Source organism: Cryptomeria japonica, chromosome 10 (assembly GCF_030272615.1).
Source record: "Cryptomeria japonica chromosome 10, Sugi_1.0, whole genome shotgun sequence".
Classification (NCBI taxonomy): Eukaryota; Viridiplantae; Streptophyta; class Pinopsida; order Cupressales; family Cupressaceae; genus Cryptomeria; species Cryptomeria japonica.
The window spans coordinates 239,160,953-239,187,941 of NC_081414.1; the positions used below are offsets into that span (position 1 = coordinate 239,160,953).

General features: G+C 35.8%; 1 protein-coding gene across 1 annotated transcript; it reads left to right on the forward strand.

Annotated features, from left to right (window-relative positions):
• Positions 1 to 11,664: 11,664 nt before the first annotated feature.
• LOC131063845 (pentatricopeptide repeat-containing protein At3g12770-like) lies at positions 11,665 to 14,864 on the forward strand. The gene has a single exon (XM_057997799.2). The coding sequence runs from the start codon at positions 11,983 to 11,985 to the stop codon at positions 14,374 to 14,376; it is 2,394 nt and encodes a 797-aa protein (XP_057853782.1). The 5' UTR covers positions 11,665 to 11,982; the 3' UTR covers positions 14,377 to 14,864.
• The last annotated feature ends 12,125 nt before the right edge of the window (positions 14,865 to 26,989 follow it).

The window sequence follows — 26,989 nt, forward strand, 5'->3', positions numbered from 1 at the left end:
CCTTCTCTACAAACTTGCTTTCTTTTCCTTCCTGCTTCTCTCTCTTCTTCTGGCTGAACTTTGTTTCAACCTCTTGTGTTTTCTGTCTTGCAGTACCACAAAGCTTCTCAGCCTAAAAAATAGGAGCATCGATCAACATTTTTGCATAAGCATCAAGGATCTGTGTACCAACTTCATAGCCCATTTCCACAATCCAAATCTTTCGAGGCTTAACCGCTTCCATAAGTGTTTCATCTTTCTTCACCATGAAGCATATGTCAGTTGAGTATTTTTCAACAATATGCTTAGGAACCCTTTCCCTAGATTTCATAGACTTCTGGAATCCCTTAAAATATCCCCATACTTTATCATCCCTCTGACTACCTAAAGTAGAAATTGACTATTTCAATTGTCTCCCTACTGGGATATCAAATGCCCATTACCTCTTCCCAAAACTGAGAGTGTCATTCATGAAAAATAACGTGAAGGAGACAATTAAGTTTCCATACCAGAAAGTCCCTTTCTTTTCGCCTTTAATCTTTCCTAGATTTATTAATAACTCATCTAACATCCAACCGCATAGATCCAATTTCTCATTTTCTCTCATCATTTTGCAAGCTGCGAAAATGCGGGAGCTAGAAACAAAATTCAGTTGGTTTGACTGAGTTACCTTATAACCGATGATCATACTATTGAATCTAATGTCTATGTCGGTATTAGTGCTTCTTCTCATAGATAGTACCGGTGATTTTGTTGACATAATCATTCGAAACCTTCTTGTCTAGACGTTGCCCAACCTGTGGTAAACCAGTGATTGCCCTGATGGCTTCCTTGGTGATCTTGTAAGGTCTATCTAACTAGATAAACTCTCCATGTACTCTGCTCAAAACATAACTAATAATTCCATCTTCAAATTCTGGAATATCCAGAATGTCGGTAAACCCTAAGTCTTCAATGTGCTTGTATGTCGGTTTGATCTTTCCAAAATCTCCCATAAGATCGCTCATGTACATGCTCTTTATATCAGATGTCCCCAAATCCTCAATGTGACAATGTATGTATGCCCTAACATCTTCAACATAAACAACTTCCTCCGAAACAGGAGAAAATGTTCCAACCGAATCTTCCAGGGTAGCCACATGTGGATACCGCTTGAAAATTGGCTTGGGACGGTCCTTGACTTCTATAACAGCCAGATTTGAAATAAAGATAGAAATAGATGACGATCCCGCTTCCATGTTTAAGGATAAATACCCGATGATCGCTTCCGGTGAAACCCTTAACAAATTCTTCTAGTTGCTGGTGAAATCGCTTAAGAAGATATCTGATCGCACTGAATAGCCTTTGATCACTCTGAATAGCACTGAATCACTCTGGATGCAAGGTGATAAAAAATGAAGCGAATTTGACCTTTTATCCTCCAAGAAAAACCCTAATCTTTCGTTGACATCAATGACTACCGATGAAAGATATCGGATCTTGAATAGAACATATCCATGTTGGATAAGCATCTCCAATGTCTGGAAGATCTTCCAGAACCTCTTTCCGGGGCATATGAAACATATTCATGAATTTTTCCTACGCCTAAGGCATCTTCCTCAATTACCGGATGAGCTACTTGTCAGTGCAGGAGCAACCTCCTCTGCCGGAAAGTAACCGGTGCATTTTCATCTGCTAATTGTTCTTCAGTCTTCTTGACCCATCTCTGAGTACGATCTTGCCATATTTCATTTACCTTCTCTTTCCCTTTCTCTTTTGATCCTCCATTACCAACTAGTGGATTTATGCTTCTGTAGAATTTAGCAATATGTCCAACCTCATTACATGCATAACATGTAACATTGTTCTTTAGAATTGCTTTTCTAAAAATGGTATAATTGCTTGACCTGCACTGATTAGACACATGTCCAAACTTTCCACATGCATAGCATTTAACATTCATTTTGCAATCTTATGTCTTATGACCATACTTATTAGATTTAGAACATTGATCGGGAGCACAATCAGAGTTTTGATTTGATCTGTTTCTACACTGCCTAGCCATGTGACCAAATCTATTGCAAACAAAACATCTACCATTAAATTTATAAGCATTAAATAGCCTTATCAGTGCCTTATATTTTTGATCTTCATTAGCAATACCGAAACGCTACCCTTGCTCAAATCCAAGTCCACTGGAATCTCCAATCTGTCTTTGTCTCTTCAATAACTAATCTAGTTGTGCTAAACTAAGCTTTAATTTTCCTTTGTACTCACTTGCAGTAGTTAGATTTTCTCTCAGAATTGTCATTTGTCTCTCAAGCTCTTGTTCATTACTCTGGGATTTTACTAAATCAGTTCTCAACATATCATTCTCATGAACCAACCTAACACATTCTTCAAATTTGTTCTTTAGGGATACATCAAGATTTTATTCCATTTTCTTCTGGTCCTCAATCTCAGACATTCTCATAGTTATATCTTGCATTTCATTTCTCATAACCATGTTCTCCTGACTCAATTTCTGACATTGTTCCTTAAGTGCATCTTTCTCTTCATCATCCTGATTTTGCAAAAGTTCCTTCCTCCTAGCTTGAACAGATGATAGCCTCTCTTGTAGGACAAGAATGAATTCCTTAGCAGAATTCAATTCATCTTGTAGCTTTAAGTTCTTCAACCTTTCAACATCATAATCTTCAAGTGCCATCTCAAGTTGCTTCTCCAAGCCCATGTCCATGGATTTCAAACTCAGGATCCTCCTCAAGCTATTAAACTTCCTTCGAGGCACAAAGCTTTAATACCAATCGTTGGAATCCAATAACATTGAGAGGGGGGGGGGTGAATCAATGTTATACCGAAGAGTTCAATTTTAGCCTTATTAAAACATGCATACACCAATTGGTATACCGGTACATACATAATTGGAAGAAGTAAAGCAACCAATAAGCCAATCACAAAAATGAGAACCATAACACACAAAATTATACATGGAAACCTCAAAGAGGAAAAACCACGGTGGGATTTGTGACCCACAATGTCAATCCACTGGCCATATGAAGAGATATTACAAAATATAAGGCGCCTGCACTTGCAGGAAGGCTTACAGCCTAGAGCACATTGCTCAATCACAAAAGGAGCCTCATTGACTACATATAAATCCAAACTACAATCCAGAGAAGTGTGTGAACTCCTAAGATAACATCTCCTATGCCAGAATACAGTTCCGGTTAAGCTTTGTCTGTTCTGGTTTGAAACCCTAAACCCTTTACCAAAATAACCCTTACAAAATATCCTCACATACAAAATCTCTCTGATATATTTCACATTATATCACATCCACATATCCATCACCATGTCGATTACCATGATTATTTCAAAATGATCTAATCCAACTGACCTATATACCCTATACAACTTATCATGCCTTATGTCAGCTTACAAAGATAATTACAATATCAAATTATATGTTGGCTAGATAACATAAATATATGAATATAAAAAAAAATTGCCGACGTCGGATTCAAGAGATGTCGGCTTCCAATACTGATAACCTTATTCTAAACCATGGCGGCCTGCATTGCCGGTAACCAAAGAAATCCTTCTATCATGCCACTACCAGTGTCTGTGAATTGCTCGTCGGCACACAACTGAACCAAAACATAAAGCCAAAATAAAATACCATGTTACCATTAATGACAACATAGTGAAACAAACCAATTGAGTTTCAATTGCCAACAATAGCTTGTTGCACCATAATGCTCAAATTTGAAGACATTTGCTCCATAGTATACTTGCTCTATGAATGGTCTCAATAATGCTTATTAGGTTGCTTAGGATGAAAATAAATTAGAGAGGAAGCCCTTATATAGGGATCACAAGGTATTTTCTATTTTATGTTGATTTCCAATGGACATATTAAAATATGAGGATCAAATAACAAATGATAGGAATTGACACTTCGATACATTTGATTTTCAACCCTTTTGCGAGGGATTATGGGCCATGGCACTAGGCACCCTAGTCCACCTAGAATAGGGTGAAATAAATGTAAATGTAGGGTGCACATGCCCAAGGCATACAATCTGGTCACCAAATAAGCATATGACAACAATGTGGTAGTGACGAGGCCAAAAATAGGTCAAATGAGCTATGAGAGGGTACACTAAAGAAAGGGAATAAAAATGAGAGTGAAGATGTAAAAGGTTTACAATTTACAACACTACATTTAGCCCCCACTTTAGCAAGAGTATGAACTTAAACTCATACTCATGGTAAAGTAGAGCCTGAAGAAAGAGATAGAACAAGCAGGAGCAAGACTAGAAAGAGATAAGATGTCACTAAGTTTGAGAAAACAAGCCCCCAAGCTTAGGATATTAACTCACACAATAACATCCAAGAAAGGAAACAAAAAAGACAAAGAAAAATAAAACAAAAGGCAAACAAGCAAACAAAAAGACACACACAAAAGAGGATACTACTAAAAACAAAGGCTCCAAGTCAACTAGTTGAAGAAATCTAGATAATCAAAATGTCTCAACTGCTAATATCATTCTTGGAATGTTATTGCAATAACACAATATAACTTATAGAAAGAGAAAGAGCATACACCAATTGATGAGACAAGAAACAATGATCCAACAACTAGCAAGGTGTATTATGCTATGGGTTCATGAGAAAATATTTGAACCATGAACACCACTTGCCGACAAGGTGTGTTATGTTGGGTGATTCATAATTTTGTTAGGTATTTTATTGGCTAGCAATTTGTGTTATGCTAGATGATCCATGAAAAAAAGAGGGAGGCACATATTCTACTAAACAATAAGGTGCATTATGTCATGTGATCCTTGTTAAAGTAAGGAGAGTCAAAAGATTCTAGAAAAGTGTGTTATGCTAGTTGAGTAATGCCAAGCAAGATCACAAATCAAAATCTCCATTTCTTAAATTATCTAAAAAATGCAACTGTAAAATGGTTGATACAGTGTGCACTAAGCTAAAGCAACAAAATGTTGCATATGCCCCCCTTAAGATGTCAACATACCACCATGTTGATATATTAAGGAAGATAAAGATACACATCAAGAATAAACACCTTCACAACCAAGGAGAGATCACTAATGAAAAAGTATGTGTTCCAAGCTAGAAAGTATACAACCTTCAAGTGAAAAAAGAGATAGTTGTAAAAGCGATATCTTGCAACAAGTGTAAGGGGATCCTTTTTCAAGGATGCATGACTATCAAAGGGGGAGGATGAGATCTTTGCAAAATAATATATACCTCCATAAAGACCGATCTTTAACAAAGATGAGATATTCAACACTGAGAAAGGGGAAGGAGGTCAAGAATACACACCTTCCCTGTTGCTAGGAGAGGGATTATTGATGAAGAACTTGAACACTTTCAACACTAAGGAGAGATCATTTAAAAAATACATACACTTTCAAGCAAGGAAGAGGTCCTAATCAGGGATATACACCTTTAAGCAAGGAGGAAATCCTTGTGAGGGACAAACAATTCCATGCAAGAAAGAATATCCTTATAAAAGACGCAACTCAACAAAGGGAAAGAAGATCCTTAAGAAGGATAAATGATTGAAAAACTATTCTTTCTCTCCAATGTAGAGATAAGAATAATTAGGCTATTATGTTGCTAGCCAAGTATGATTTTACATGAAATTGTACCACCATGAGTGGCAATGAGCCCCCAAAAGATAAGATACTAATTTCACATAGTGAGGAGTGACATAATAAAGACAACAAGTGCTAAGGCACTACATGCATATTTGGATTTAGAAAATGACTAATATGAATAGGAATGAGAGCCTTATCTTATAATTCTTGAATGAAATCCTTAAATTTTCCACAATCAACAAGAGAGTGAGTGTATACACAATGAAATAGACAAAAAAGTTGTCATTTCTTGATCTAGAGTTATACCTACATTTTATGAAAGGAAAAGTGATCTTTTAGTCATATTTAAGTTTCCAAAAGATTCATTTTGATAGAGAAGAAATTCATTGTGGGAGGGGAAGATAAGGATTTGATGAAGGAATTGGTAAGGAAGGAGTAAGGAGTCATATTCCTTCTCTAGTGTATTGAGATGAGGGTTCAATAAGGAGTTTGATTCCTTATTCCATACATCCAAGACGATGTCCTCTATAGCCTTTTTAAGAAATCATATCAAAGCTACATTTGTAATTTGTTTGCAAATGTGACATGGAAAGAATTTTATATAGACTTCATTGAAGTTTGTTGTGTAAGTATATCTTGAAGGACCAAAGGGATGAAGGGTAAAAGCACAAAAACTGTGTCACACTTTTATAAAGGAAATGACCAATGTTGATTGGAGTTTTTAAATTGAATCAATAAAAAGTGAAATATATGTTTTGAATTTTGAAATGATGTAAACTAATAAAATGTATATATTATTTTTTGTGTATTTTATGTTTGTAATTTTTAATTTAATTTTTTTTTACTTGAATATACTTTCTTATAAAGTAAACACTATATTTTAGTTGTTGATAAATGTTGAAATTGAAGTTACATGAGGTGTCACACTTTATATAGTAAAATTTACCTTTTTTTCTTCATTTTTTTTGTGTATATTGATAACTTGAAACTTTAGTGCAAAAAATATATTTTTAACTATTTTTTATGTATATATATTTTTCAATAAATTTGAAAAGTTGTGTGTATTGAAATATAACTCTTTCCATTTGGCATCATCTTTTTTCTTAACTATTTCTCCAAATTAGAAAATAATTACATCATCTTTACATGGCTCTTTTCTCTAATGCATTTATTTTTTCCAAAATTTTTAAATAAATTTTAGTATTTTTCCTTTACAAGATAATCAACCTTATATTTTAGTGCTGATGACCTACTTTCAATAAAAATAAAATATACAAACTAATTAAAATATTAAAAAATATTATTGGAGTTGAGGAAAAATCAACTCTACTGCTCCCAAAGATCACCTGCATGCAAACATGTCACAGAAAGAGAGAAGCAAAAAAGCTATGGAGGCCAGAATTCAGAGATCCAAAAAAGAGGAGTCATATTGTTTGTGCGACAAGAATGCAATTCAATAATTACAATTGTTATGAAAATACAAAGAGAGAATCCTTATAAGAGGATACTCAAAACCCTAAAGGAGAAAACCCTAAAGAATTATAAGATTCCTAAGTTTAGCTTAAGCATGGAGTATAATAGACTAATAATTAAATAAATAATTATTAGCTAATAAAAGATAACTCCAACACCCCCACTTAAGATGAACTTAGGGAGTAGCTAAAAAAAAACTAAGGACTAAAAAAGCATGTAAAAAATTGCAGGAAAACAACAATGGGTCCTGACAATTAGGCCTGATGAGGTACCCAAGAACAATATAAAATCTTTGTAAAGTGGAGAAAAAGGAGAAAACCCTGTGGGAACAAAACTCCTCTCCAAGAAGAGATGAAAGCTCAAGTGAAGGACTAAGAAGCCTCCAAACAAGAGCATTCCAGAAGATAGGAACAAAAAGAAGAGAATGAAGAACACCATTGAAGCATGAAATAACTGCAAACACTGTCAAAGAGTAACTGTTGATCTGAAGAACCTCCACTGAAATAGAACATAACCAGGTAGAGAAGACTATAATCTGCATGAGTTCCCTCAAATGACACTACTTGAAACAGATGGCAAACAAAGGCAAACAATTGAACTCAAAGATACAGATGGCATGAAACACCAAAGCCTGAAGAGCTGATCAATTGAACCAAGGAAGCATTAGAACAACAGGACAAACCTCCCCATAATGCTGAAAAGGGAGAGGGACAGGTACACTAAAAAGAACGGCCAACAAGAACTGCATTACGAAGAATCAGGAACATCAAAGGTGCAGAGAAAGTACATAGTGTCATGGAAGGAACACTCACTTGACACACATCATGAGGATAATGTCATGGAAGGAACACTCACGTAACAAAGGTAGATGGCAAACAAAGGCAAGCATCAACCCCCCATGACACTTTATAAGTAGTGCATGTACAATAAGGCACAAGATGTGCAAGATCCCAGTATACAATGCATGATGACACTTTATCTTAGTGTGTTTGCATAAATAAAATGTTAGAATGATCATAAGAGACAAAAGAATGGAAACATGAAGAATAGACAAAGACGAGATATCCTACTCAAAGAAAGAGATCCCAGGACTTGAAACATCCAAGATATTCACCAGAGTGCTGAAAAGCAAAAAAATGAATAAAATATACCTGGAGCAGAATCTAGAAAGAAAACTCATATGAATGGAAAGAACACAGAATAATCTTTCCAACGATATAAACTTTTCCAAAAATGGAGTTCGGATGCTCAAGTTGTTTCCCAGAGTGCAAAAAAGAACCTCTGGATTTGACAGAAAAAAAATGCCATAAAAAAACAAAATCAAAAGTTCAAACCTCTATATCTGGATAGAGCTCGGAAAGAGCTTTCCGACGATATAAGGTTTTTGAAAAAATGCCTCCGTATGACCAAGTTATGGCTAAAAGAAAAAAATCCCCTCTTGTAGGGCATAAAGAAGGTTAAAAATAAAAAATAAAAAATTTGACGAAATATTTTTTGACGCATTTGCAGGTACAGTCATATGAATTTTGTGCCTCGAAAAATGTGTCAATAAAAAATCATGCCCTAGATGCCCTTGTCACCAAAAATAGGCAAATTATATATTAAAATTCATGGAATTGATGTAACCTTCTGAATCCAACTGAGAGGTCCTTTTGGCACCAAAATGTACAAAAAAAGCAGCTACCCCTAGAAATGAAAAAAAAAAAACTGCACAAACCCTTGAATACACAGATCTGAAGAACAAGGCCCAAAATCTCTCATGAACAAAATAGGGGCATGTAGATCTGGAGCTCTGATACCATATTGGAGTTGAGGAAAAATCAACTCTACTGCTCCCAAAGATCATCTGCATGCAAACCTGTCACAAAAAAGAGAGAAGCAAAAAAGCTATGGAGGCCAGAATTCAAAGATCCAGAAAAGAGGAGTCATATTGATTGTGCAATAAGAATGCAATTCAATAATTACAGTTGTTATGAAAATACAAAGAGAGAATCCTTATAAGAGGATACTCGAAACCCTAAAGGAGAAAACCCTAAAGAATTATAAGATTCCTAAGTTTAGCTTAAACATGGAGTATAATAGACTAATAATTAAATAAATAATTATTAGCTAATAAAAGATAACTCCAACAGATATATATTTTGAAAAATTCACTTATATATCTATAAAAATGTATTTTTACATTTCAATTTAAATAAGAGGAGTTGTTGAAACATTGAGTTTTTAAAAAAATAAATAATTTTTTGGTAATTAGACACAAAGTGGTATAAAATATACATTTAGTAGACAATTTCAATTGGAAAAGTTGTGGACCATATATAAGATAGCTATAATGAATCTCTATAGACCATATGTTTGACTAAAATTATTTTTAATTAAAATTACTTAAATTCACTTGTGCTGATAAGTTGGCTTGAAACGTGACTTGTGCTTTTACCTTGAATCGATGAAGGAGAATGGATCCTTGTAATAGGATGCAAATCTTTATTATCATCATTCATGTCCACTTGAGAGGTAAGAGAGTCCTTTTGTATTAAGTTGTTGGGTTGGGAAGGAGAGTTTTCATCATCTAATGTTTCATTTCTACTTATGTCATATCATCAAGGAAATGTATAACATCATCTTGTCTCAAAACATGTTGATGGTTACATGATAAGCTCTAGGAGAACAAGGAGGAACTAAGGTTATAGATGTGTTGAGAGTTTTATTGACAATGTTCGAAGCATGTTTCTCTTGTACCAAAGTAACCTTATGAGAAGAGGACTTGTCATTACTTTTCAATGCTACATCTCTATTGGACAGATCATTGATAGAAGTATTAAGCATTTCCTCATGAATAAGGGAAACTCTATGAGAGGTAGAAGCATTATTCATCTCAACATCATTTATGGGAGGATTAACAAAGGTACCAATTGAAACATCCACTAAATCTTTAATGAAATCCAAACATGTTCAATGAACATCTTTAGAAATAGCATCACCTAACAACATGAAATCCTTTAGAAATCAAGCAAATGTTGGAAACTTCTTTGAAAGCTTCATTATGTAATACATTAGGATGCAATGAATCAATGCAAGAAAAATGAAGTGAAATAGGCCTCCTTTCAACATGTGAATTTTGATAAAATGTAACTAATGAGCAATGTGATCAAATGTGAAAATGCAAACCAATCAGATTTTGTAAGATTCTTAATTAAAATCAAATTTGAAAACTCCCAATTAGAATTATGTAAAATGTAAGAAGTTTCAGGTTCACCAAAATGAAAAGGAATGGGATTAGGTGTTCAAGTCTAAACATGCAAACTAAGAATCATTTCCAAACCCATTATTCATTGGAGAATAATTAATTAGGCCCAACTCCAATCCCTTAGAAGAGTATGTTGGTTGATTATTCTCTTTTGGAATTGATATGATTGGGTATGAAATGATGGAAGAACTAGGTAGAATGCTAGGAAATTGATAAGAAACAACATAAATAATAGGATATAGAATTGAAAATCAAAATGTAAGATTAGATCTAGAAATGAGAGGTAAAAAGGAACCTGTCACTAAAATCTAGGCCTAAAAGTGTCAGTCTATGGAGTGAGGTGCCCTAGACCTGGAAGTGTCTTTGTCAGCTTTAATGTTCATATTTTAAATCATGATGCTCTATTGATTGTTGTCCCAAAATTTTAGCAAAAAAGAGTCAAAACAATGGGGTTTTCGCTTGTTCAAAATCTAGATCTATGTATCTCGGTCTACTCTTTGTGAATTTGCAACTCTATGTTGTCGGATATGTAACCTACACACAAAAATGAGAGGAAAAGTGTTGTGTTGTATATGGGCTTGCTTAACTCAAACCCTGGGAAAGAATTAACCTCTACTACAATAATGATGATTAGAAAAGAGAGCTTCCCCTTGTAGGACATAGGTTAAATTTGAAGTAAAATGCTGAATTGAAATGATATTATTTCAAGATTGATAATGGTGGTGATGCAATGCTCTTTCAATAAGACCTTCAAGGTTTGATACAATAACATGACATGGTAGGGTAAGATTAATAATGAAAGCACAGTTGGATGTAGGTTGTTGTAGCTTGTTGCTCAATAAAGCTCAAATTTGAAGACGCTTGATAATACTTGCTCTAGGAATGGTCTCAATAATGTTTAGGTTGCTTAGAATGAAAATGAATTAGAGATGATGTCTTTATATAGGGATCACAAGATATTTCCTATTTTAGATCGACTTCCAACAATCACATCAAAATATTAGTATCAAATAACAAATGGAAAGAACTAACACTCTTGATAGTCTTGACCTAGACAAAACTAAATTCCAGATTGTTGAGCTAATCTGCTTGAAACAATTATATATTTCTTGTAGAATGTGATTCTTGTATATTGCTTGTAACTTATCATCTGAAGATTTAGAAGAAGCCTCTCCTAATTTATTTATTTTCCTTTATTTAACTTGCTAAATTATTATTACTTACTAAATATATGACTAGATAGACACTTCCCTGCTTAGCTTGTTATGGAGTGCTTCTGTTTTTCCGTTTTTTTTGGCTAAGCTCTGTCCATCTGCATAGCGAAAGAAAGAGGTTCTTTCTTCTGCCATGGTGAGTACATGAATTATTCATTCTATTTTTAAGAGAACTGTAGAGTTTTGAGAATACTGAAAACATCATCATTCTTATGTGTATATATACTGGATGTGTTCAACTGTTAATGCTGGTACTCCTCGACAGATTACCTTGGAAGGTTTTCATTCATTTTGAAACTTGCTTTCGAAAGGAATTTCAATATCTGTAAATGAAAATATTCTCATACTATAATGTCATTGTGGTAGAAGTAGACTGAATAACACTCCACATTTTCCACGATTCAACCACAATCATAAAAATGCCATTGCCATCCACTACTCATCTCAATCTCCCAGCATTATGGTTAAGGAGGTGCTGGACATTCTTCTTGTTACACACAATCCCCCTGAAAACTTCTCTACATATCTTCAACTATCGCAGACCTGTTTCCTCAAGAACGCGCTTTCACAAGGGAAAAAAATGCACTCTTTCATTGCTCACAGGCGATTTGCATTTGCTACAAGCACAATTTTTCATAATAAGCTTATTCACATGTATGTCAAGTCCGGAAGTTTGGAAGATGCCCGCAAAGTATTTGACCATATGAAAGATCGAGACACCATATCATGGAATACGATTATTGCAGCGTACAGAAGACATGGGTTTCCTGACGAGGCAGTCACACTGTTTCACCATATGGAAGAAACAGGTTTCCAACCCGATCGATTTACATTTGCCAGCGTATTCCCGGCCTGCGCCCAAATGGGAGCTTTCGAACAGGGGATGAATATCCATAAAGGCATAAAGGATAGAGGAATCTTGGCAGATGATGTTGTTGCAACTGCCCTGGTAGACATGTATGCAAAATGCGGAAACATAGACAAGGCGCGTGAACTGTTCGACAGAATTCCGCAAAAAGATGGGTTTACTTGGACTGCAATGATTGGTGGCTATGCACAAAATGGATTGGTTGAAAAAGCTTTAGAAACTTTCAAGCAAATGCAATTGATAGGTGTAAAGCCAGACTCTGCAACCTTTGCCAGCATCCTCCCTGCCTGTGCCAAAATGAAAGCTTTGGAAGAGGGTATGGATATCCATCAAAGCATAAAGGATAGAGGAATTCTGTCAGATGTTGTAGTTGCAACTGCTCTGGTAGACATGTATGCAAAATGTGGAAGGATAGATAAAGCACGTGAACTGTTTGACAAAATGCCTCAAAGAAATGTTATCTCATGGAATGCCATGATTGCAGGATATGTACAAAATGGAGTTGTTGAAAAAGCTTTAGAGATTTTCAAGCAAATGCAATTGGTAGGTGTAAAGCCAAACTCCACAACAATTGCCAGCATTCTTCCTGCCTGTGCCAAAATGGGAGCTTTGGAACAGGGTATGGACATTCATCAAAACATAAAGGATGAAGCAGTTCTGTCAAGTCCTGCAGTTGCAACTGCCCTGGTAGACATGTATGGAAAATGTGGAAGCCTAGACAAAGCACGTGAACTGTTTGACAGAATGCCCGAAAGAGATGTGTTTTCGTGGACTGCAATGGTTGCAGGCTATGCTCAAAATGGATTTGTTGAAAAGGCTTTAGAAACTTTCAAGCAAATGCGATTGGCAGGTGTGAAGCCAGACTCCTCAACCTTTGCCAGCATCCTCCCTGCCTGTGCCAAAATGGGAGCTTTAGAACAAGGTATGGACATCCATCAAAGCATAAAGGATAGGGAAATTTTGTCAGATGATACAGTTGCAACTGCCCTGGTAGACATGTATGCAAAATGTGGAAGCATAGACAAGGCACGTGAACTGTTTGACGAAATGCCTCAAAAAGATGTCATCTCATGGACTGTAATGGTTACAGGATATGCACAAAATGGATTTGTTGAAAAGGCTTTAGAAACTTTCAAGCAAATGCAATTGGCAGGTGTAAAGCCAAATTCCACAACCTTTGCTTGTATTCTATGTGCTTGCAGCCATGCAGGTTTAGTGGATGAGGGCTGTACATACTTCAATCAAATGAGTAACCCTTATTGCATTACACATACAATTGATCATTATATCTGCATTGTTGACGTTCTTGCCCGTGCTGGATATCTTGAGGACACCCTAAACTTTATCGTTAAGATGCCAGTTAAGCCTGTGGTGATTGTCTGGATGTGTTTTCTTGGTGCCTGTAGATCACATGTGAATTTAGGCTTAGGACTGTTTACAGCGATGCTGCTTTTTGAAATGGATCCTAAAAATGCCGCAACTTATGTTCTTCTCTCAAACATCTATGCAGAAGTGGGCAGGTGGGCCGAGGTTCGAATGGTAAGGAGATTGATGAGAGATAGAGGAATTAAAAAGATACCTGGATGTAGTTGGATTGAAGGCCAAAAAATGGTACATGCTTTCTGTGCAGGGGACAGATCACATCCACAGACACAGGAGATCTATGCAAAGTTGGAGGAATTGTCTTGGGAGATGAGAGTAGCAGGGTATTTTTCAGATTCAAGACATTTACTTAATGACGTTGAAGAAGAGGAAAAAGACTTATTTCTCTGCCACCATAGTGAAAAGTTGGCAATTGCATTTGGTTTGTTAAACACATTCCCTGGTACAAGCATTAGAGTTGTTAAGAACCTTCGGGTATGTGCTGATTGCCATACTGCAACAAAATTTATCTCCAGGATTGTTGAAAGAGAAATTGTTGTGAGAGATGTTAACCGTTTCCATCACTTTAAACAGGGAGAATGTTCTTGTGGAGATTATTGGTGATGCTTAATGAAACAATCTGAAAAATAGGCTTGCACTGTAATAATGTGTTCCATGTCAGACCTGCAGTAATAATACGAAGGGACAATGTTTTATGCAGATTATAGAAAGCTTTTTTTGAGTAATGGGCAATCTAGATCATATTATCAGCTTCATAAAACTAGATGCATGGGGTGCATTGCAGATAACTATTTATACACACTTGGGTATCTGTCAAAGACCTGCTTTATGACAACCTGGCCATTTCATTGAATTGTTTTCACTGAACTTTCAAATGAATGAAATGAAAACCTGGAGGAGAAAGTGGAGAAAGGATGAAAAACAAAAGATGAAGAATATTTCAAGTAAATGAAAAGATGCTTGACCAGTAGTAGCAAATGAGAGAGGACTCTCAATTGCTCTTGTTATTGTATAGTTCTTTTATTTGGATATTTGTATTCTCTTTTATTTATGTTAGGGAAATCATTCGAGATTAAATTACATGATCCAAATTCGGTTTATAATTCAATAAAGTGTCTAGTGTATGGTTAGATTTGTTTAATGTTGTTTCACATCCCTTTGTTGGTGAGATAGCTAATAGATTCATGAATTCACAGAACTTAAAATTAATTTGATTTCATTCTATTTGATTTTAATTACAAATAAATTATTACAATTATATTTAAAGAAGTAAGGAAAAATTACAATTGTATTTATGTTGTAATTAGTGGTTTACGTGGTGAAAGGAAATTGCAAGGAAAATATTCCAATTCTACATAACTCTTATGAGAAAAAAAAAATGCAAAACAAGTACTCAAATTCCACAATGCAAAAGAATAATCAAAATATCATAAAATAACACCAAATGTACCCTTCACAAACTATAACAACCCTCTAAGTCTACCCTTTCATTTTACCAAGTTTAACTTCAATAAGTAGAAGAAATACAATGCCAAATTACCATCTATTGAAAACTTTGCTTTTCAAATCAAATAACATAATTGAAATAAAATTCTTTTCCATCTTTATTCACAATGAAATACATATACAAATTCATATTCATAAAAATATGAAAGTAATAACAATATTCTCTTTCATACTTCCAAATGCTTTAGGAATGAATGAATACAAATTAAGCTTCTAAGAGCTTATAGTGCACATAAGAAATATATAGTGGTCCAGATGTCCTTCCTGGCATACATCCTCAAATATCAACCGCCATCTGCATGAGGAAGAGCATCACTCAAGTGCTTTTCCACCCAACCAAGATTTGAAAGTCCCTCGTGCCTCTTCTAACTAAAGCGGCCCGACCCTTCGGCAAAGAGTTTGGTTTGGTATTCTCACAATAATAAGGCCTTATGAGCTTAGTGTTGTGTCCTACATAACTAGTGCTATCATACTAAGGTTTCCTCCTACTAGTATGACATTCCCTACCTAGTATGTAAACCCGGATCACAGTGAATTGACAATGTAGACAAAGACACCCTACATTACTTTGGCCAAAGAATTCTACACTCAGTACTTCGAGTGAGAGTCATATGCCCACCCACTTGTTGCTCTATTTGGATAATTGATCAATACTAACCCATATTTACCCCATGAGCCAAAATAGGAAACATATAAAATTAAACCCAACCATGGATAATCTAACCCTAGAATAACATCTTATTCTTTCCTAATAACATCTTAACATCAAGCTTATTCTAGCTTATATTTCCCCATACTTGATTCTATTCAAAAGAATTCTAATTCAATCACTTTAAGAAATACAAGCACATTCAATAATACAATCTTTCATGTTCAATCAAGATTAAGTAATGACATTTCAAAAATATATAAATAATAAGAATAATTACTCATGCCTATAACAAAGCTTATGACGTAATTGAATCCTTCCTCCAAAGTTGCTTGCTTCTCCACTATTCCTCTAACTAAGAATCTCCAAATCTTACTACAAAATATTTGTCCAATTCTCCTTCACACTAACACCAATCTTCCACAAATATGAACTCTATGCAATGAGACTAACTTAAATGGAATTGAGAATGGATGAGTGAATGTATGAAAATGGAAATGGGAATGGAAAATGAGAATGAGTATGAATAACCTCCAAGTCCTCTCTTCTATATATACTAAAAATACGAGAAACCTAAGGCTATAATTAAGCTCACTAGGTTGCCACAATTCACATGCAAAATGACACCACTATGACTTAGCAACAACTCACTATCCTACGATCGACATATAAGAGTTCACTAAAATGGTACTATGGATCACCTCCTTACCAAGTCAAAATACAATGACTACCTACTTACCAAAACAAATGAAATTCTCTCTCTATTTCCCTATTAAATATCAACTTCCTCCTATTTGTTAAATTCCCATCGACCAAGTCTTATTACTAAGAAATGGGTCAATGTATTTAACACAAGGCATCGACCTTATTAACTTATCCCCTTACAAAGTGGAATGGGGGTCGATGCTTGTTAAGCACTTTACACAGCGCATGGGAAATGCAAAGGAAGTGGGAGAGGTGGCAGTGTTACCACCGCACCACCCTTCTTAAGAGTAGGGTGTGCCACCCTCCATGGTGGGCACCCCTCTCATTTCACACTCCCCTCCCTCCACGTAGAGGTTGAGGAAAATGAAATGCAAACTTAGTCAATCTGCATTGTGGGGAAAAATAATATGCAGACTGATAAAAATAATAATATATATATACATATATATATATATGTATATATATATGTATATATACATATATATACATATATATATATATGTATATATATATGTATATATACATATATATACATATATATATATGTATATATATATGTATATATATATGTATATATACATATATATATACACACACATGTATATATATATGTTTATGTATATATACATACATACATACATATATATATGTATGTATGTATGTATATATACATAAACATATATATATATACATGTGTGTGTATATATATATATATATACATATATATATACATATATATATACATATATATATATATATGTATATATACATATATATATATATATGTATATATACATATATATATGTATGTATGTATGTGTATATATGTACACACACACACACACACATATACATACATACATATATATAAAGAAACTTCAATAATCCAAACATATAATATATATATCCAAAATACGCACGTGCGCGCACACACACACACACATTACAAATATGTAAATAATGAATACATAAAAGATTATTATAATTTAATTAAATAATAATTGTCAATCAATATATTCATATTGATAAACGAAAAGAAAACACGAAGATAAAAATCTATCAAAGTGACTTTAATCCATTTACAAAAAGATATGTAAATCTAGACATTATGACACTTCACAAAACATAAACAATTCAATACAAGACGAATTATTCTACACAAGCAATTCAACTCATCCTGACCAACTAGGTTGTGAGTGTGTGGTAGCTCAATAAGACACTTATATTAAGAGTATTGAACCAAATTCCTCTCCTGAGTGATACTCTTCCTCCTCCTTGGAGGATCATTCAATTCCTGCATCCAACTTGGCACATTACAATAGTAGTCAGTTGTTATTAAAACATGCATATATCATATCCAAACATCATATTGATTGCATATTCGTAAAATTATTTCCTACCCAATATATATTTATTTTCACAATATGTTTATGCAACAAAGCATTTTAACCAAACAAGTAAAAGTAAAATAGTAGCATCACAAAGGGATGTAACAAAAACACTCATACTCAATGTATTATCTCAAGAATAAATTGCAATATACTTGTAGAGTTTCCATTCAAAGCATCAAAAGCATCAAACAATTCAATTTTACTTGTCCATGTGAGCAAGCAAATGAGAACTATCTAGCCACACATCTCACTACATGCTTGCAATAATCACATATGCAATCTACAAGAGATACTCAATCCAACCTCTAACCAACAAGTTAAAGGTTCTATAAGTCATTCTCAACAACTATTCATGTGTTTGTTTTTATAGAAGAAGCTTGCACAAAACCACTAAGTGATATTCCATTAATCATGAACTCACTAAACTAGAAGCCCAAAAGTAAATATTTTGTCCTAAGTGATTCTAGTAATAAATACTTTCTCAATGTGATACTATATTAAATATTTATGCCAATGTGTCCCCAAGAATTTCTAACCGTGTGGCTGAAAATGTGGTCTTCCACCTGCAAGAAGGAAAACACCTCAAACACACCAATGAAGCATTGTGTTAGATTGTTAGAAATCAAAATACAAGAAATGAGTTAAAACTTTCTAAAATCGCCTCATTGTCCTCTATCCCTAAGTATCTCTGGATTCAAGTTGGCCCTCACTTGGGAGAGTAGCTTGATCCTCTATATGTCAACCTAAGGAACGAGTTATGAAGATGCAACTAGAATCTAAATGGAAGCAACTAAGATTCCAGAAAAATGCTAAGATGAAGAGATGAAAATGAAGGATGCAAGCTAGATGATTAGGAGGCAAAGATGAGTTCCAAATTGAAAGCTAAGGATGCTATGTGATTTAATTAAGCTAATATGAGGATGCAAGACTTGTAAAAAAAATGAATTAAGCTAAAAGATGAACTAAAATGAGTCTAAATGTTATGAGATGGATGCTTGATGCTAATGCTTGGATGTTTGAAGATGAATTTGATGCTTGGTGATGACAAAGAGAGCTCCTTAACCTACAATGTGACTATAATATTGATGCACAAAAGACTCGATCAATTGGGAGAGAAATGGGCTCTATTTATAGGGAAATTGGAGAAATGGATGGTTGAGATTGAATAATCTCAACAAGGACTAGGATTGAAAGTTATCAATCCATGGGAGGAATTCAATCCAATCCCAAGTTGACAAATGTCAACTTGAGATGGCTTGAGGGGATTCTAAGAAAGCATTAGATGCTAATTAAACATTTAGGGGTAAAATCAAGGAGTATCATCATTGGATAATGGCATTAACTAAGGAATTATTCTCAAGAGGTAAACTCTTGTGCAACATGGAAAATGGTCAAAGTGACAACCATGATGGCTAAGAGGTGTGGGATTGCAAGAGGCATTAAATACCTTGGGAAGGCTTTTGTAAGGTTACTTGACCAAAGAGGGAAACCTCTAGTGGTTTTGTCATAGCCTTACAAACTTGGAATACTCAACAAGTTAACTTGTTGAAATAGGTAGAGTCTTCCACACATTTAGAAGACTTTCCCCCTTTTTAGGGAAATGACTTCCCTAAATTTATGGATGTGACAAGATCAAGGGATAAAACATGATGTTGGAATCCAAGAACACTGAGAGGAGGGGGGTGTGAATTAGTGTTCTACCGGTATAATCAATTTTAACCTAATTAAAAAATGCATACACCAACCGGTATACTGGTACATACAGAATCGAAAGAAGTAAAGCAACCAATAAGCCAATCACATAAATGAACACCATAACACACATAATTATACGTGGAAAACCTCAAAGAGGAAAAACCACAGTGGGGTTTGTGACCCACAATATCAATCCACTGGCCATATGAAGAGATATTACAAAATATAGGGGTCTGCACTTGCAGGAAGGCTTACAGCCTAGAGCACACTACTCAATCACAAAAGGAGCCTCATTGACTACATACAAATCCAGACTACAATCCGGAGAAGTGTTGAACTACAAAAGATAGCATCTCCTATGCCTGAATACAGTTCTGGTTAAGCTCTGTCTGTTCTGGTCTGAAACTCTAAACCCTTTACCGAAATAACCCTTTACAATAATATCCTCACATACATAATCTCTCAAATATATTGCGCATCTCCTTCATTATTTCCTTCCTAATACATATTCGCATCATATCACATCATATATCAAAATGATCTAATCCAACTGATCTATATACCCTATATAATTTATCATGCCTTATGTCGGCTTACAAAGATAATTACAATATCAATATACATGTTGGCTAGATAACATAAATACATGATAATCAAAAACATTTGCCGATGCCAGATCCAAGAGATGTCAGCCTCCAATACCGATAACCTTATTCTAAACCATGTCGGCTTGCATTGCCGGTAACCAAATAAATCTTTCTATCCTGTCGGTACCGATGTAGTGTCTGTGAAGTGCCTGTCGGTACACAACTGAGCCAAAACATGAAGCCAGAACAAGATACCATGTTGCCATCAATGACAACATAGTGAAACAAACCAATTGAGTGTCAATTGACAACAATCTCCCCCTTTGGCATTGATGGCAACACTCATGTGATAAATGATCATGGTTTCATCTATCGGTTTCATCCTGCCTGCTCCCCTTGAGCTGAATATTCATCAATACAAAATACTTCATACTTCCATAGTTTTCCATCTATATACTCCCCCTAATGTATACAACTCCCTCATTTCTTTTTCACATCTATATCACTCCCCCTTTGACATCAATTGCATCAAAATTTCCAAAAATAATGCCAAAGATCCAAAACTGTATAATGAGTATCCCAAAAATACCTTACTGGAGCTTAACATATTTGAAAATTTCCGGATATGCCTTCTCCAATAGCTCAAGATAAGTATCCCAACCAATTTTGAAAGTTCTAGAAATAGATGCAAGTCCATTTAGCATATGGGCAAAGGACTCTTTCTCTTTTAGCTCTGTTGACGTGGGCTTTCCAACTAGATCTATACACTCCTTCTTATGTACACCGAGTGAATCCAACTGGGGACTCACCAAACCTCTCATACTTCTAGCCCTTCTTATGATTTTTTCTTTTTCTTTCTCAATAGCAGAAACTGGAGCTTCTATAACCAAAATTTGACCATCAATGGAGTCAATGAATTCAATCCATCAAAAGAATTAGCTATGCCTGCAATTTTCTCCTGAAATTCCTTAATCTTCTTATCCACAGTAACTGTAAGTACTCTATGTTAAAACAACCCTATAAATATTTGTACACTGCTTTAAAGAATTGTCTATTAGTTTCAGCTTTTCATCAATCTTCTTCTTCTCAGACTCAATCATCTGATCAAATACAACTCTTTTAGCTTGTGTGAACCTCTCCAGTGCTTGCCGGTTTGAAATGTGTTGCAAGGATTGGAAATCCTTTGAAATGTGCTCTGTAATTGTCTTAAGCTTGTCGAATGGGCTCGCTTCCTTGTCAAACTTGCAATCTGGGACTAGTCTGTGCAAAACAATGATAGATTGATCAATAATCCCTTTATCCATAGATCCCTCTTTCATCAATTTCTATGCAACCATCATCATGAGTTCAGTAGGACTCATCTCAGTTATGTTTTTCTTTACAACTTGCGAGGTGTCAATTGACAAAAATGATGGACCTACTACCGGTTCCTTGACGGATTCCCCTTCTTCTCCTCTGATGTTTTATCCTTTATAGCTTCCTTACTTGCATTGGTGGCTTTGCCACTTGGTGCAATCTTTGTAACTGTCGGTTCCTCTGTAGGAATAGTAACCTCATCCTATACATCTGCATCCGAAGGACTGTTATCCTCAACATTAGTATCTTGTACGATATCAACCTTTTCACTTTTCGTATTTTCTGGTATCTTAACATTTGCCTATATATTTGTATCTACCGAGAGCTTAATTTCCACTATCTTAATGTTTTTCAAAATTGAGGGTGAAGTACCCATAATACCCTTTCCTTTTCCTTCAACTGGGGTGTCTACAGTGTCTATCTTTGATTTTGCTGAAGTAAAGAAACCTCGGTTCTCTTCAAAGAACTTAACCCATTCCTTGTGGGTCTCCTTGATTATCTCATTTACCATTCCTAGCATCAGACTTGTTATTCTATGTTTGTTGTTAAAGACTTTTCTATCTGCAACCTCAAGTGTCCTATCCATCTCCTCTGGAGTAATAGAAAAACAAACAGATAACAACTCTTGAATTTTTATGTGCTTGTCTTCTTGCATTGCTGATAGTCTCCTAGCATCTAACATATCATACGATTCTGCCAATATTTCGTCTTCAATTTTTATCAAGGCTTTTTTATAAATATCCAAATATAACAATATTGCTTCCTCTACCTCTCTTTGTTCATCATTCTCTAAACAATTATAGTAAAATTGTACATTCTTTAACATGCCATCCTTAGTTATTTCATCTACTAAATCTGCACAAGTTTTTGGTGGAATGATAGTTACATCCAGATTGAATTGCCATATCAGCCTTCTTCTTCCTTTTTGCAGTACCAGATGGAGGTCAAGGTGTTACTTTCGGTGCTTGCTTCTGTGTTGGTAACTTGAATGTATCTTTCCTAACTGGTTGCTTTTTATCCTCTACCTTGGTTTCCTCTGTTTTCTTCCTTATAACCCTTTTGAAAGTCAGGGGTGTGTCATCCTCAGATGTAGACTCTGTTGTAATAGACTGAATGAACACTTCTAGTTCTTTTCTCTTCCTCCCTTTCTCCAGGACAACATCAATCAATTCTTTGATGTCCTGTGAGACCTTTTCCACAAATTTGCTTGCCTTTCCTTCTTGCTTCTCTCTCTTCTTCCAATTGAACTTTCTTTCAACCTCTTGTGTCTTCTATTTCGCAGTACCACTAGGATTCTCAGCCTCATCAACAGGTGCATCAATCAACATTTTTTCATAAGCATCTAAAATCTGTCCATCAACTTCATAGCCCATTTCCTCAAGACAGATCTTCTGGGGCTTGACCACTTCCATGAGTGTTTCATCTTTCTTTACCATGAAGCATATGTCAGTTGAGTATTTCTCAACAATGTGCTTAGGAACCCTCTCTCTAGATTTCATATCCTTTTGGAATGCCTTAAAATATCCCCATACTTTGTCATCCCTTTGACTGCCAAATGTAGCAATTGATTGTTTCAATTGTCTCCCTATCGGGATGTCAAATGCCCATCGCCTCTTCCCAAAACCGGGAGTCTCATTCATAAAAAATAGCATTAAGCAGACAATTAAGTTGCCATACCGGAAAGTCCCTTTATTTTCTCCTTTAATCTTTCCTAGGTTTATCAATAATTCATCTAACATCCAACCACATAGATCCAATTTCTCATTTTCTCTCATCAAAGCTGCAAAAATGTAGGAGCTAGAAATAGAATTCTGTTAGTTTGATTGTGTTACCTTATAACCGGTGATCATGCTACCGAATTTGATGTATGTGTCGGTGAGAGTGCTTATTCTCATAGATCTCCTGTCCGATGTTGCGTTAGTAATCTTGTTGACATAATCATTAGAAACCTTCTTATCTAGACGTTTCCCAACCTGTGGTAAACCGGTGAGTGCCTTGATGGCTTCCTTGGTGATCTTGTATGGTCTATCGAACCAGATAAAATATCCATGTACTCTGCTCAAAACATACCTAACTATTTCATCTTTGAATTCTGAAACGTCTAGAATATCGGTAAACCCTAAGTCTTCAATGTGCTTGTATTTAGGTTTGATCTTTCCAGAATCTCCCATTAGCTCGCTCATGTACATGCCCTTTATGTAAGATGTCCCCAAATCCTCAATGTGACAGTGTATGTATGCCCTAACATCTTCAACATACACAACTCCTTTTAGAACACGAGAAAATACTCCAACCGAATCTTCTAGGGTAGCCACATGCGGATACTGCTTGAAAATTGGCCTAGGACGGTCCTTGACCTCAACAACAGTCGGATTTGCAACAAAGATAGGAACAAATGATGATCCCGCTTCCATGATTAAAGATAAATACTTGTTAATCAGTTCCAGTGAAAAACCCTAAAGTCTTCTTCCAATCATCGATGAAATCACTCAAGAAGATATCTAATCACACTGAATCACCTTTAATCACACTGAATGCAAGGTGATAAAAAATGAAGTAGATTCAACCTTATATCCTACAAGTAAAACCCTAATCTTTCATTGACATCAATGACTTTTGATGAAAGATACCGGATCTTGAACAAAACATATCCATGCTGGATAAGCATCTCCAATGTCTGGATATCTTCCAGAACCTCTTCCCGGAGCATATGCAACATCTTCATGAATTTTGCCTACCCCTAAGGCATCTACCTTAGCTACCAGATAAGCTACCTACTGGTGCAGGAGCAACCTCTTCTATCGGATAAGTAACTGGTGCATTCCCATATGTAGATTGATCTCCAGTCTTCCTAACACATCTCTGGGTATGATCTTGCCAGATTTCATTAACCTTCTCTTTCCCTTTCTCATTTGATCCTCCATTACCAACTAGTAGATTTATGCTTCTACAGAATTTAGCAATATGTCCAACCTCATTACATCCAAAAAAAGTTCCTTTGGTCAGGAGTGGAAGCTAAAAACAAAATTCCCCTTATTGCCTGGAATAAAATTTGTTCCCCTAAGGCCTCTAGTGGGCTGGGCTTAAGGAACATTGGTTCTATGAATAAAGCTTTATTAGCCAAACAAATATGGAGATTCAAAGGGGAGGAAAGAGAATGGAAATCTATCTGGAAAAACAAATATCTCTATATGCAACCTTCTGAGGAAGAATTCTTTGACAACTCTTTTAATGTTGAAGGATCCGCCATATGGAATGCTGTGCAATCAGCTAAAAGCTAGGTTGCTGCTGGTAGAACTTGGAACCTTGGAGATGGGAGGAGAATAATATTTTGGGAAGATAGATGGATCCTGGATAAACCTCTGGAGGAAATCCTAATTCTTAAAGATTGGAAAGACCGATTCAAAAGCAGGTATGGAGAAATGGTAAGAGATTACTGGAGAAATGGGAAATGGATTGACTTTAGCCAGTGGTGTCTGGGACTCAAGTTCCTTCAAATAGCTCTCTGCCCAAATCCCTAGAGACAACAAAGATGACAGATTGGTATGGAGGGAAACTCTGGATGGGAAATACTCTGTTTCCTCTGCTGTGGCTATTCACAATGTCCCAGTGGAAGAAATTCCCATCTGGGCTAAAGTCTGGAACAAGAAGTTAGTTCCTGAGGTCAATATCTTCTTTTGGATTTTCATCCAAAATAAGGTATTAACCCTAGATAATCTTCACAAAAGAGGTATTATTTTTCCTAACAGGTGTTCTCTTTGCTGCAGGGAAGAAGAGACAACTTGCCATATTCTCAATCAATGCACTTTTAGCTAGGATATCTGGAAAATCATCCTTTCTAGGTGGAACCTGAGCTGGGTCTTCCTGAACTCTCTTGGTGACACCTGGCTTCAATGGAATTGCCCTAATTCTAATCCTAAAATTGTGGAGACTTGGAAACTTACTCTGTCGATTGTTATCTGGAATATTTGGAAAGAGCGCAACAACAAGATTTTTAGGGATAAAAGGGCTTTTCCTAAAGTGGTTGTAGATAAAATATTTAGGAGTATCTTTGAATGCCTCTACTACACTGATCAAGGACCTGCTGCTAAAGATGATTTTAAAGACATGTGGAACCTTTCTACCACTACTACTAGCAAGGAGACTGGAAGAGAAGGTCTGTCTGGTATTTTCCCCTGTAGGGATGGATTAAGGCTAACTTTTATGGGGCCTCTAAAGGGAATCTGGGTAAAGCTGGATATGGGGGCATTGTCAGGAATTTTGCTAGAAGTTGTCTTAAGACGGTGGCTGGTCCTCTGGGGAATCAAACTAGCCATTTTGCTGAAGCCTCTGTAGCCTTGAATACCTTAATTATAGCCAAAAAACTAAATTATGATAAAATATGGCTTGAGGGAGATTCACTCAATATTATAAAGTGCTTAAAGGGGGAATCAGAGCCTTCCTAGTCTATTGAAAATATCATCATGAAAGCTAGGGAGATCATTGCCAGTTTCAAAGAAATTATTATTCAACATGCCTTCAGAGAGAAAAACAGGGTGGCGGATTGCTTAGAGAATACTGGAGTTAACTCTGACTCCCAAATGGATTGGCACGAGGAGGATCTCAATTTAAATATCAAAGATCTCATTAGAAAGGACCGTTATACAGGGAGAGAAGGACAATTTAATCATGACAAGTAAAAAGCATCATTTATGCCTTGCTGGAAAGGCCATCATTACTTGGCACCGCGATAGATCTTCTATTATCTCTAATCAAGTGCCGCACGCTTTGTGGGTTACCCAGTTCAAAAACTTGAGCAACATTGGGAAAGAAGGTGATAACTTGCAGAGAAACAGAACAGACAGCCCGTATTTGAAGATGGGAGGAGACCTAAGGCGGGAAGAACCAGACAATACGTTGACCTGGAAAGCGATGCCAAAAGTCTGGGTGAAATTGGAGAAGGGCTCTCTTACCAGCTTCATGGAGAAACTTGAGGACTATGACAAAGGTAGGGTTAACTTAGCCGGTTCCAAGATTTTCGAAAATTGGTCTAATGGCTCTTTTAAAGTTTATGGAGTTAAGTTTAAGCTGGACACTGGGCTCATTTCCACTGTGACCAGAATGCCCCACTCTGGGCTTAAATTCTTTCGAGACCTTAATGTCTCCAACAACGCGGTTAACCTGTTCCCGCGAAAAGAGAAAGAGAGACCTAAAATTGGCAAGGCTACTGGGGGCTACTATGAAGCTGCAAACATCAAGAAGTTGTGGGGTTGGGTTCTGAACGCAATTATGGAGTACATCATGGTTGAAGGCCATTTTTATAGGGCCCAAACCTACCACTTCGTGCT